Raw genomic sequence first — 14,109 nt, 5'->3', positions numbered from 1 at the left:
GGATCTGGAGTAAAAGGTTTTCTGCTTTTTATGCATTCAGTGAGGGAATAATTATTCATTTATTTGAACTACCCAGCTGATTTTCTGGTGTGTGTCCTGAGTTGTTACGTAGGATTGGAAATGCTGAGGGTGAATAATTCTGTATCTCATTAACATGATCTTAGCACAGGATGGAGGGAAGGATAAAACCGCCTTGGATGCTGTACATTGTACAAGAGCTCAGTTGTGGTCCAAGACACTGGCAAAAATACAGTGGTACCTCGGTTTAAGAACTTAATTCGTTCTGGAGGTCCATTCTTATCCTGAAGCTGTTCTTAACCTGAGGTACCACTTTAGCTAATGGGGCCTCCCACTGCCGCCGCCCTGCAATTTCTGTTCTCATCCTGAAGCAAAGTTCTTAACCTGAGGTACTATTTCTGGGTTAGCGGAGTCTTTAACCTTAAGTATATGTAACCTGAAGTGTCTGTAACCCGAGGTACCAGTGACTGGGCATCTTTTCTTCCTCTGCTTAAAATGTTTCCTCAGCTTTTACTGGATCTTGTAGACCAAGGGTGGGGAACCTGTGCCACTCCCTCCGATGTTGTTGGACTTCAACTCCCAGCAGCATGGTCAACAGTCCGGGTTGAAAGGATTTGGAGCTCAACAACATCTTGAGAACCACAAGTTCCCCACTCCTGCTATAGATTACCCACCTCTTTTTACATATAAACACAAACCATTCATTGAAAATGTGTAACAAGAAACATATTCATTGTGGCTCAGCAGCCTGTTATTTTTAGCAAGTTTTGCAGTGCCCTTGGGGAACTCATGTGGAATTTCCAGGACAAAAGAGGGTAGCTGTTATGCTGGCATTTGGCACATGGACAATATTTAAGACAGGAAGGTGGAAATATGGTGTAGAACAGGCATGGGCAATGTGCAGGCCTCCAGATGTGGCCAAGCCCTAACAGCCCAAGCAAGCATGACCAATGGTCAAGGGTGATGGTTCAGCAACATCTGAGAGGCTAAAGCTGTAGAAGACCTAGTGTACAAGACTTACACAGGAATATGAAAATATGTTTACTTAACAAGTCAGGGTGTGGCTGCAGGGACCAGATCACGCCCTATTGTTGGTTGGGTTACCTTCCAACCTGTGGAAGACAACCTCTTAAAGTAAGAAGCCTTCTATACTTAGGAAGAACTCCCTGTGCATTTTAGAACCCTAATTTTTCAGAGCTAGCGTGCTCACCCCTTTGTGTGTCAATTAAACATGATTGCAAATTCCTACAAAGGGCTTGTTGTTGTTGTTTAGTCATTTAGTTGTGTCCGACTCTTCGTGACCCCATGGACCAGAGAACGCCAGGCACTCCTGTTTTCCGCTGCCTCCCGCAGTTTGGTCAAACTCATACTGGTAGTTTCGAGAACACTATCCAACCATCTCATCCTCTGTCGTCCCCTTCTCTTTGTGCCCTCAGTCTTTCACAATATCAGGGTCTTTTCCAGAGAGTCTTCTCTTTTCATGAGGTGGCCAAATATTGGAGCCTCAGCTTCAGGATCTGTCCTTCCAGTGAGCACTCAGTGCTGATTTCCTTCAGAATGGGGGACTCTCAAGAGTCTCCTCCAGCACCATAATTCAAAAGCATCAATTCTCCTGCAATCAGCCTTCTTTATGGTCCAGCTCTTATTTCCATACATCACTACTGGGAAAACCATAGCTTTAACTACACGGACCTTTGTTGGCAAGGTGATGTCTCTGCTTTTTAAGATGCTGTCTAGGTTTGTCATTGCAAGCGTCTTTTAATTTTGTGACTGCTGTCACCATCTGGAGTGATCATGGAGCCCAAGAAAGTAAAATCTCTCACTGCCTCCATTTCTTCCCCTTCTATTTGCCAGGAGGTGATGGGACCAGTGGCCATGATCTTAGTTTTTTTGATGTTGAGCTTCAGACCATATTTTGCACTCTCCTCTTTCACCCTCATTAAAAGGTTCTTTCATTACAAAGGGCTAGAGAGGTCAAATGAGGGGGCTCATTTAAAAAGTAGGATGGTTTCAAACAAATGTAAATAAATCAATGGGCTTAGATGCTCTAACTCTGCTTTGGGTTGTGATCAATCTATTTCATTATACTGGGTTTCATTTTCCTGACTGGGTTACATAACTAACCTATAACTTAAATGCATTTTCTTTTCTCCAACCAATGTGCATTTACAATGTTGTAATGTCCGCATATAGCTGGAATGGGGAATGTGTTTTTGGACTCCACCAGCCTCAACCAGCGTGGCCAAAGGTCAGGGGTGATGAAAGTTATAGTCCAACATCGCAAGGGGGACGACACATTCCCCATCCCAATTTATAGTCTGTCCTTTAGTTATACTAATTTGAATCTAAATTACTGTCCATTGAATCCTTCAAATTAGCACTCAACTTGCAGATCTTTATTTTCTGAAACTAGGAAATGTGTCCTTCTTCAGCAATTCACCAGGCTCTGCTTCCAGACAAAGTCCCTTCCTTTTAACAGAGGCTGAATGTGAGCAGTTTCATTTGTGCCATTTGATCCATGATAATCTCCCTTGGAACAATATGCTTCTTTACCTCACCCCCCCCAAATTTCATAGCAGAATCTACGCATTCATCACTGAAGCTCTGTATCGAAGACCCTTTCGTATTCTGATGGAGAAGCTACATGACTGGTAAGGATATAATTCTCTCACAGCATATCAGTGTGATCTCTCTATTAAAATGATAATGAAGACTCAGCAGGAACAGGTATTGTTTCATTATATCCGACTAGCAGGGTCAACCTATATCCAAAAAGCACTCCAAACTGGTGATTGAAATCTTTTAAAAAGCTTGTGACATGGGCAATATAATCTACCAGAAGAAGCCCCCAAATACATTATGAACATCTATTATTTCTGAAGCATGCTTGAAATTCCTTGCCTTATAGTAACAGATTTTTGACCCAACTGTAATTCAGAAAAGTGATATCCATGTTTTCAGATACTGTGCAAACGTACCATCTGCTCACCGTGCAGAAGATGGTAAAAAACAATGCAAAATGTTATTGTATTGGCAGAGAAGGGCAACAGGGAAAAAACAAGGGAAAGGAAAGGAGAATGAAGTGTAAGAATCGAGGGAATTAGCCTTATTCTGTTAGAGAGCTGGTTCACAGGTGCCCTCCAGCCTCCAGACGTTCACTGGATGCATGGGTACAGGAAGTGGGACTGTGCCCATTGCCCTTACAGACCACACTGTTGTACTCACCACATGCCCAGTACAAAGCCTACACATCTATAGCTGAATGCACGCATGCTCCTCCATGTTGTCATGTGGAGGAGAAGGAGCCTATGCATTTACAGGTGCACATGTGTGTTGTTGTTGTTGTTGTTTAGTCGTTTAGTCATGTCTGACTCTTCATGACCCCATGGACCAGAGCACGCCAGGCACTCCTGTCTTCCACTGCCTCCCGCAACTTGGTCAAACTCATGTTGGTAGCTTCGAGAACACTGTCCAACCATCTTGTCCTCTGTCGTCCCCTTCTCCTTGTGCCCTCCATCTTTCCCAACATCAGGGTCTTTTCCAGGGAGTCTTCTTTTCTCATGAGGTGGCCAAAGTATTGGAGCCTCAGCTTCAGGATCTGTCCTTCCAGTGAGCACTCAGTGCTGAATTCCTTAAGAATGGAGAGGTTTGATCTTCTTGCAGTCCATGGGACTCTCAAGAGTCTCCTCCAGCACCATAATTCAAAAGCATCAATTCTCCTGCAATCAGCCTTCTTTATGGTCCAGCTCTCACTTCCATACATCACTACTGGGAAAACCATAGCTTTAACTATATGGACCTTTGTCGGCAAGGTAATGTCTCTGCTTTTTATAATGCTGTCTAGGTTTGTCATTGCTTTTCTCTCAAGAAGCAGGCGTCTTTTAATTTCGTGGCTGCTGTCACCATCTGCAGTGATCATGGAGCCCAAGAAAGTAAAATCTCTCACTGCCTCCATTTCTTCCTCTTCTATTTGCCAGGAGGTGATGGGACCAGTGGCCATGATCTTCGTTTTTTGGTTGTTGAGCTTCAGAGCATATTTTGCGCTCTCCTCTTTCACCCTGATTAAGAGGTTCTTTAATTCCTCCTCACTTCCTGCCATTAAAATTGTGTCATCTGCATATCTGAGGTTGTTGATATTTCTTCCGGCAATCTTAAATCCGGCTTGGGATTCATCCAGTCCAGCCTTTCACATGATGAATTCTGCATATAAGTTAAATAAGCAGTGAGACAATACAGCCTTGTCGTACTCCTTTTCCAATTTTGAACCAATCAGTTGACATGTAGGCTCCCCATTTTGACCTTCTACTGAATTCATACAGGTAAGTGGGTGGAACCATCAAGTAGACTCAGTGGGAGCATCCCACTTTTCCTCCATGTGTTCAGTGACTTTGAGGTGGACATGAGTGAATTCATTCTAAAAGGCACATTTTAAGATTTTACAGCCTATATTTCCATGCTTTACTTTGCTGCATGTAAGAAAATGAATAGAAATTTAGAAAGGCTATCTATTGGAGAGAGAGTCTAAAGATTATAACTTTTAAGGGGGGAATTAATTAGGAAACTTCTGTCAAAGACGCAGCATAATTAATGTTATGTAAATCAGTTGCCTCTATCATCATTTCTTGTATTAGAAGAATTAATAGACTGTGCAATGAAATTTAAAAAGCAATTCATTTAAAACTGATTAAAGGACACACATTTAACAGGTAACCTGTAGAACTTTAGGCAAAAACACAATTGATTAAAGCACAGTGCTAGACTGTTTGGGATGCAAGAATTCTTATCTTAAGTTGATTAACTAAAGGAAAAATAGACAGCAGCCTTTGTGGCTGGTGGACATAATTATGCTTTGGATCAGTAGCAAAGTGCAGAGCTAAATGGATCAGCTTTAGTTTCAGAAAAGGACAATGGCTTCTAAAATAAATGTCTGCAAAATGGATCCTGAGATCCCTTGAATGAAGCTCCACTCACAGGATGCACCCATTGGTAGAAGCAAGATCCCAAAGTACTGGTTCATATTATTTGTTCAGCTCATTAAATTAAAATTCTTATTCAGAATCCAGTTGCATCTGTAAGACAAACTCGCTGATTCCTTCTCCACACTAAAGTCCTTGTTCTGGAGACTTGGGAAGGGGGATTTGGCAAAAATCTCTCCCCCTCCCACAATTTCTGCCAGTGGGAACCACTGTTGGATCAGAGACCTTTCCACAAATGCAAGGAGCTCTTCTTTTTGCAGAAGGGCAACTGAAAATCCAAGACGGAGATGTGTACCATTGTCATGTTGAATGGTTAGAAATATGTCAGTTTAATACCTGAAACTGCATTCTGTTAAAAATAGTGGAAATAAGCTTGCCTGAGGTTAAAATCTTTGTAAATATATAGGTTCCAGAGGACATAAAATATGCTTAGTGAGTAAGACACCAGCTAATTTTCAAAATGTTGGAAGTGTGAACTTGTACCCTTCTTCAAGCAAAGGCAAATGAAAGAATAGGTAAAATACTGATCAAAGTAACAGAAGGGTAGCAGTGTCATTATTCTTTTTCTGATTAATGGAATCAAACTACACCTTTAAGAACGGGCTTGTGTAGGTGAGTTCATAGTATAGTTAGCAGAGATAACTGTGTTGTGAACCACCCTGAGATGTTCAGATAAAACAAACAAACAAACAAACAAACAAACAAACAAACAAACAACAACTTTGACTTGCATGCTCCAGTTCTGTTCTTGCCATCAATAACATAGGTAGATAATTCCCCAGAAAAGCTTATGGTCTTTAAAATCTTCTTCATTAGCCTTACAGATACAACTGGATTCTTTTCATAAGACTGTCAATTTAATTCTATGAACTCATACATTGTGTGTGTGTGTGCGGGGCGATAAGCCTTGTGGGATGTTGGAGTGGTTTGCCTTTCCTGCTACCTGTCCCACTGTTGTTAAAATGATGCTACACACCACACAGTCCTGAAAAGGTTTAATATTCTTTAAACAAAAAAATCAGAAAAGAAAGTCAGGAGCCATAGTAATTCAATTGTGATTGATCCCTCTGCCAGAGGGATCAGGCTTTGCTCCCCCTTAGGTAGTGGAGTCTGGTCCTTTAGGACAAACGGGGCACTGCTCTACCAACCTCAGTCTGCCCTCCCCCAGTCCCCACCTGCCTGCCTCTTTCTTACAACCAGTCTAGGGTGCCGTGGCACTACCAGTTAGCTTCCTCTTGCTTAGCCTCAGTGGGGTTTTTTGTTTTTGCTTGTGCAAAAACTCTCTGCTGTTCACTTGTGTTCCTTTGGTGGTGAGAGAGGTTGGGGTTGGCCTAGGTGTGGCTGTTCATTTGTGGTTGGCTGTGGTGGTCTTTATTCTCATGTGTGAGTGGGGTGGGTGGGTGTTTTGGATCAGGTTAGCCATATTGATTTGTATGCTGTTGGTGGCTTTTTGCCGTTGTCTTGTTGGGCTGTGTATGTGATAAAGGGGAGCCATACTGGGGTCAAGGCATCTTCTTCTATTTGTCCCTGTGTCAATTTCAGTTTATTGGTTAATTTTTCTAGTAAGGCTGTTTCCCATAGTATTTGGTACCATTGGTCCATGCTTACTCTTGCCAGGTCTCTCCAGTGTCTGGTTATGATGTTTCTGGCTGCTGAGAGTAGGTGGGTTATGGGTTCTTTGTGATGTAAGTGGGCATTGTTGTCTTGGAAGATGTTTAGTAGGGCCATTTCTGGGGTGATTTCTAATACTTACTTGGTTATTTTACATATTTCTCATATGACTGTTACTTAGCCTCAGTGTTGACCTTGTAGAACTCGGCAGAGAGGAAGATGGGGGGAAAACTAGAATTAGATCTGCCCATCATTGGCTTGGGTTCCGCCTGCTCTTTGGGCTCCTAGCATTCCACCCTACCAGTGTCGATGCCACGGGAACCAGCCCTGACTGCCCTTAGGGTAACAAAATTGTTGTTAGCAAAATGCAGGAAATTGTTCACACAAATAAAATGCAACATTTGGCTGGCTTCATTCCATATCCAGTACTATCAGACCCAACATAACTCTTACTCAGTATAGGGTGAATAATGCAAAACAGACAAATTCTTACATTAGAAGAGCTGGAGCTACATATCTTTCATGGTATTTAGCTCCAGTTCCTGGAGTGCTCTTGGCAAAGATATGGATCGTTCAAGGAAGTCCTTTTCTAGATGCAAATACTTCTTTATGCTTCTTTGACTGATACTAAATGTAAACATTGGCTTGCATCCATTTAGTTGTGCATCTGGGAAAGGGGAAGGCTTTTTAATGGGAATCTTGGAGAATGCTGTGGATCTTTTTAAAGGGTTTCTTTTAAGGAAATGCTTATTATTCTGATTTTCGTATGCTTGATATTTCCCTGTGGATAACCACTGTTTTGTCTGTGATAGTCTTACTAGTTGTATTTCAAAAACTCAGCAAGACTGCAGCTCAAAGTAATCTGTGTTAAAAAAACCCAAAACCCACTTTGGTCATATTCATCAGTGTTATGTAGTACTAAGTTTGGATGGCGTGTCACCAGCAACACAAAATCCCATGTCTCAGGGTTCCTCTTCTAGATGCTACCTGTTTTAGGCCTTCTTTATTATATGGCAGTATAGAAATACTTTACACATAAATAAACTCTGTCTAAAACACAATGGAGACTTCCAGATCCAGTGTGGTGTAGTGGTTAAAAGCGGTGGACTCGTAATCTAGGGAACCGGGTTCACGTCTCCGCTCCTCCACATGCAGCTGCTGGGTGACCTTGGGCCAGTCACACTTCTCTGAAGTCTCTCAGCCCCACTCACCTCACAGAGTGTTTGTTGTTGGGGAGGAAGGGAAAGGAGAATGTTAGCCGCTTTGAGACTCCTTCGGGTAGTGATGAAGCAGGATATCAAATCCAAACTCTCCTCCTCCTCCTCCTCCTCCTCCTCCTTCTTCAGAGCTAGACAGATTTTGCTAGTGTTGGGTGCACATTAAACAACTGAATGAACAGCTCCCCAAGACATGCATGAATGATGCAAAAACCCTGTGTAGTGCCATAGTCAATGTGGGATGTTGCTATCCAGGGATGCAATCTATATGCAGTATTGTCAAAAATCTTGGTTAAGTGCTCAAGGCCCACACAAGTAATTAATTCTATTTGACTGAAGTTGGGATGCACTCAGTAATTCATTTTAGGCCCTCTGTTGTTTTGAATGTATAGTTCTGTTGTTCTTGTTAATGAGAAATATCTTTAGGAAAAGATTTTGCTCCTTTGTAAAACAGTAAGAAGCACTGACACTGCTAATTGTTATGTAGGGGAGGAAAAGGACGCACACCAAAGAATGATTAGTTTGTCCTTCCCTTTTCATTTTAACAGCAGAACTAATGAACGCCAAAGACACATTTATGATACTCGCGTAATTTAACATTTGGTTTTTATTTTAAAAAAATAGCAAATATATTAAGAACACTGACCAGAAAGTTATTAAAAGCTTCATAGCAAAATATGTAGCCAACTCTGTTACAATATATAGGCTTGAGATTCTAACAGGTTAACACTATGCCTCAATTCACTGGGCAAGTAATGCTTTTGACAATGAAACACCACATTGTTAGAATATGGAGCTGGACATTAATGGGGGGGGGGGAGGAATCTGTCATTTGTCTTTCACAGTCAACTGGTGTACAACATTTTTACATTTCTGATTGTTTAAGGAGAAGCTATTCAAATAATTCCTGAGTTATTTAGGTTATGTAAAAATATGAAACATCTGCTAAAATGACCAATTAACACTGTGATCCTTTTGGCCAAACCACAAGAGGTGGAATGGGTTACAATAGACTAGTTAGCAAGATTAGGGTCTAACTGCCTTAAGGCAATGTAAAGAAGTTTTCTGATAGACCTATTCACACTGCTAATTTCTTTAGCAATAACTTTCAACTTCAACGGTGACCCAACTGGAGGAGGAAAAATGTCTCCTATCAGTATTGTCATCTATGCGGCAGTTCACAATGCAGTATATCTCTGCAACAAGTAATGGTTTAGTTCTTGAAAACTGTGGTCAACAGCAGGTTCATATTTAATGTCAGCATCATTAATGAATTGCAGTACAGTGGTACCTTGGGTTACATATGCTTCAGGTTACATACGCTTCAGGTTACAAACTCCGCTAACCCAGAAATATTACCTCGGGTTAAGAACTTTGCTTCAGGATGAGAACAGAAATCGCGCAGCGATGGCGCGGCAGCAGCGGGAGGCCCCATTAGCTAAAGTGGTGCTTCAGGTTAAGAACAGTTTCAGGTTAAGAACAGACCTCCGGAATGAATTAAGTACATAACCAGAGGTACCACTATATTTGTTATTTGAGTTCACACTATAACCAGAAAAAAGCTTTGTTGTACAGCAGAACAACCATTCTCCACACATCATTTATTTAAATGCCATAACTACTTGAATTCACTGTCATCCCACTCTTTGACAGGTAGGCTACATACATATTGAAATTTATATTTCTGAAGTGCCAGGTATAGCTATACCATACCTCATACTTCTAAAGAAAAACCTTAAAATGCTGTAACAGTGATAACATCAAACAAGGTGGGTTTTTCTTGGCCAGCACTGAGCCTTAGGTAAAGATAAAGGACCCCTGGACAGTTAAGTCCAGTCAAAGGCGACTATGGGGTTGCAGTGCTCATCTTGCTTCAGGCTGAGGGAGCAGGCATTTGTCCACAGACAGCTTTCCGGGTCATGTGGCCAGCATGACTAAACCACTTCTGGTGCAATGGAACACTGTGACAGAAGCCAGAGCTCATGGAAACCCCATTTACCTTCCTGCCACAGTGGTACCTACTTGCACTGGCATGCTTTCAAACTGCTAGATTAACACTCTGTTGTGGGGATTCGAACTGCTAACCTTCTGATCGGCAAGCCCAAGAGGCTCAGTGGTTTAGACCACAGTGCTACCCGCATCCCCCTAGCACTGAGGCTTATTCAACCTCTAGCCCCAAAGTCCTACATTTAGAACAACCAGCTGTCTTAGCATCCTAGATCAGAAACCACCTCATCTTTCTTGCTTAATCCATCCCCTTGTCATCATAACAGAACTACAGACAACACTGGTATTCAGTTGATTATAGCAAGTTCACAGAAATGGTTTTCAATCTGCATAGTCTTTCTCACAAATCCTAATCAATATGGTAGCAGTTTTTACTAATATTAGACAATGCATTATTACTATCATATGTAAGAGAATTTCTTTGTGCATTCCCTGCTTGGAGTGGGGATGAGCTGTTACTACACAGATAATATGCTATGTGTTTATTGCACAGCAGAAATATCCTTGCAGATCATACTCATTATCTACTTTACGCTTTGGATTCCAAGAAAAACCATGAACTAGTTTCACATGCCCAAGGGAAACTTGGACTCATTCATGTTGCTCAAAACACTAATACCCACATGGCACACCTCATTTGAAAGCTTTGAACGCAGGTTTTGATACAGAATAGAATCTATATAAAATAGAATCCTATTATTCCTTTGAATAGAACCCTGCTGCTATAGAATTATTTCTTTTAAAAGGAAAACAGTCAATTTTTCCACTGGATATACTGATGGGCTAAATTTGGCTCCACTACAGCAAACCTTCCATCCATCTCCATCTACAGTTAAAAGCACCATTGTTAACATGTTGCCATCATTGATGGCTCTGAACATCGAAGCTTATTCAGTCAGCTCAAATTGTTGACTCACAGTAATGAAAGATAGCATGCTTACATAGAAACAAAAAGAGTAATGACTGGGAGGAAAAGGATCTGAGATATGTTGAGCAGTGATAATATACAGTATTGCAATTGTAAATTAAGAAGATATCAATTCTCAAACCACCATCCAAGCACGAACACCATCCAATCGTCACTATGCCAGTGCAGTGTTTTGATGAACACGCTGCTTGACATTAAACACTTGGCACTGCAGAGGTGAAAAATAACACCTTTGCTAACACAAGGCCATTTTAATCGGGTAGAAACATTTGGTAAAAACAGGCTTGTGGCAGTTTCACTGGAAAACCAAACCAAAAAAGAATCACGTGTCAAAATGTTTTGTTTTGCTAAAAAATACTGACACATTAATTTTAGTCTCCTGTCAAAACGTTGTCTCAGAAGTTCCACGTTTTAGATTGTTACTCAAAAACTCATCATGTTCAAAACTCAAATTATTATGCGATCTGGAAATCATTTGAAGTTTTTCTTTGTTAGTAAAGTCCTTCTTGACTGTTGCTGATGGCACAAGCAGCCTGTCCATTGGATCTTCTTTGTTTTCTAGTTTCATATAACCTTTACTGTTGCTCCGGTCCAGTCTTGGCCAACTTGGGTGTTTTCTTTGTTCAACTTGGACAGTCAGAGTAGAAGGGCCCCTATCTAAGTCTAGGGATTTTGAGTGCACAGACAAAAGATGCAAAGAGGTGTTGGACCCAAACTGTTTTCTGGCTGCCCCAGGTGACAGAAGCTTTCCTGTACTGGGCCCAAGATTCATAGAAGATTTGGATGAGGAGTCTCCATATAAACTGTTTCTTGGTATCAATGTGCTGGAATGTTTGTACATGTCGTTGGTATGAGTTGATGGTATGGGTAGAGAGTCCATGGATAAATTTCTAGGCCTGCCTCTAGTGCTAACAGAATCTTCAGTAATGTTGTCTATACTGGGCTCATCAATAACACAGTTATTTAGTTTAATTACAGGTAACGTGAAAGCGTTGATGGAGGATGACACAATTGACTTCGTTTCGCACTTTAAAGAGCTGCTACTCCTATCATCCTTTGACTTTCCAGAGTGAGGGTAAAGGCCAAAGACTGAACCAGAGTGCTCAGTAAGCAAAGGTGGCAGAAGGTGAGTAGTGTTTTTGCCATCACTAGCAGTGATTTCATCCTCCTCAGCACTGCTGTCTATTCGAAAGTTGCTTGCGTAGCCTGAGAAGGGTGCAATTGTATTTGCAGCCAGCCGTGATGCGTAAGAGCTTCCGTTGTGCTTGACTTCATTCTCCCCCGTTAAGCCTGTGTAGGCCGCAGTTAGCTGCTTCTGTTCACTGATCCTCAGAGTATGTATGTCAATGACAGTGGAATAGATGTCTCTCATGTGTATGATTTTTGTCTCCTTGTCACGGTTTTCGTGGAGCATAGCATTTGCACAAATAAATATAAAGATTCCAATCCCCATAGTGAAAGGCCCCAACATTTTCATCTTATCAGAATGCAAGTGCTGTTCAAAGAAACGAATTATAATTCCATCTTCTTTTTCGATGACTTGGGTATCATTTAGGGGCAAGCTGTATTCAGACTCCGGAAAAGGCTCCTTTTCAGGCCAATAGCCAAGGATTGCCATAGCAATCCCCAGAAATGAGATAAGCACTCCCAGAACAAGGAAGAATCCTGATGGGGAGTAAAGTCGAATCTTGCCTCGGACCACGACTACATCTGCTCTGGGTCGGCGTTTTACTGGCTTCTGTTCTTCGGTAGCTGCTGATGTCGCAAGATTTAGATGATGCTGGGATCTGGCAGAGTCTTGCCGCTTTAAGGCAGCCAGTCCTGTTATGACTCCTCCTGTTGCTATCATAATTTTTTATTTTGATCTAGATGTGAATACAAGAAACAACAACAAACGTTTTAATAAGGTAAATTAATAAAGTAGGAAGCATTTGTTTTTTAAAAATCTGTATATTTGCAACCTGTCTCTTAGCCCACCAAGATCTACAACCCCCTTCACAAGAATTAAAGTCCCAAAATTATCATTCAGTGTTATTCATAACATTGTAATTTCTTAATCACATAATGCCATCATGAAATTTCCTTCGAATTGGAAATCCCAGTTGTAAAACAATAAATGGTGTTGCAATATAGTAAAACAGGCAACAGGAGTTATACAGACTATAGAAATTGTTCGTCAGAAGTAAGATATCTGGTTAAGAGAAATCAGCAACTGAAACAAATTTGTATCTTGACACCAGTTTCTACAGAACTGTGAAGGTAACACGCTACCAATTGTTTACCAGGCTGCAGCAACCACACACCCTTCTCTAGAGATCCTCATATGCAGACACACATTCCTCACCCACTGCTCTCTGTAAGGATCTCTTGTGCGTAACAGATGGTTGGAACTGTCAGCTCGAATGACCCTTGTTTAAAGTGACAGCGAAGAAGTAAGGTAAAGGGTACAAACTGTTGTAAGAATGTATTAGAAAATACAGAAAGACTAAGGTAACAATGAAGTACATTTAACACTACAAAGGAACTTTACATCGGGTAATGATAGGAAATCTACTTTACATTAGTAAAAAGACAGGAAAAAGGAGAGTGTACAAATTTAACCTAAGCTTAATTTTTGTAAATTCATAGAAGAATATTTGTACATGGACACTTTCTTTTTTGTCGAATTAAGTGTGTGTATTATTTATGTTATTCTTGAATTTCAATAATTTTTTTAAAAAAACAAAACATTAATTGCATCCCCAAACATTAATTGCATCCCCAATGCAGTCAGAGCCAACAGAACAATCCGTTCACCAGGAACTCACACCAAATGCTTGATGTGGGCCACTGCTTCTCCCAACGTGGTTCCATCCCATAATGTATATTTAGCATGAAGATTGACTTTGCAGGATCACAATAAACTTACTTTAGCTGGAAAAGGTGCCTGTGCAGGGTGGTGGTAGTCGGTTATTAGTTATTTTGTTTAAAAACATATACTGTATTACACTACACTTCATGTAGCCCACTTGGCTCCCTGCTGTAGTACAGAGCTTAGGGCAAGGAAACAAGCTAGGAGACGGCTTGAATGTGAGTGGCGGGGGGACGGGGACGACTCTGGTAGAATGCAGTCGAACACTGGTGAGGCTCATCATTTAGACTACCTAGTGGCAGTGAAGGCATGCCTCCTCCACAAGAGTTCTGGAGAGTAGCAACATGAGAACAAGCCTTTTCTGCAGTGGCTCCCCATTGGTTGAATGTTCTCCCCAGGGAGAGCCTTCATTACATATCTTCAGGTGCCAGGCGAAAAAACTTCTCTTCAAACATCCATTCCGCTGATTAACATTCTGTGGCTTTTAAAATGTGTTTGAAG

General features: G+C 41.2%; 1 protein-coding gene across 3 annotated transcripts in view; it reads right to left on the bottom strand.

The window, feature by feature from the left end:
• Positions 1-8,414: 8,414 nt before the first annotated feature.
• The window catches only part of TMEM200A (transmembrane protein 200A), a 42,014-nt gene continuing 36,319 nt past the window's right edge, over positions 8,415-14,109 (bottom strand). For 2 of the 3 annotated variants that reach the window (XM_083731362.1, XM_083731363.1), the window contains one exon: positions 8,415-12,622. In XM_083731362.1, coding sequence (XP_083587488.1) covers positions 11,140-12,606 — 1,467 coding nt within the window. In that variant the 5' untranslated portion in view covers positions 12,607-12,622 and the 3' untranslated portion in view covers positions 8,415-11,139. The remainder of the gene's footprint in view (positions 12,623-14,109) is intronic. The other variant, XR_014562252.1, reaches the window with a different exon arrangement.

This window comes from Podarcis gaigeae (assembly GCF_964106915.1).
Source record: "Podarcis gaigeae genome assembly, chromosome: 3".
NCBI classification, from domain to species: Eukaryota; Metazoa; Chordata; class Lepidosauria; order Squamata; family Lacertidae; genus Podarcis; species Podarcis gaigeae.
Note: the sequence above shows the minus strand (reverse complement) of the source record. Positions and strands in the feature narration are given on the sequence as shown.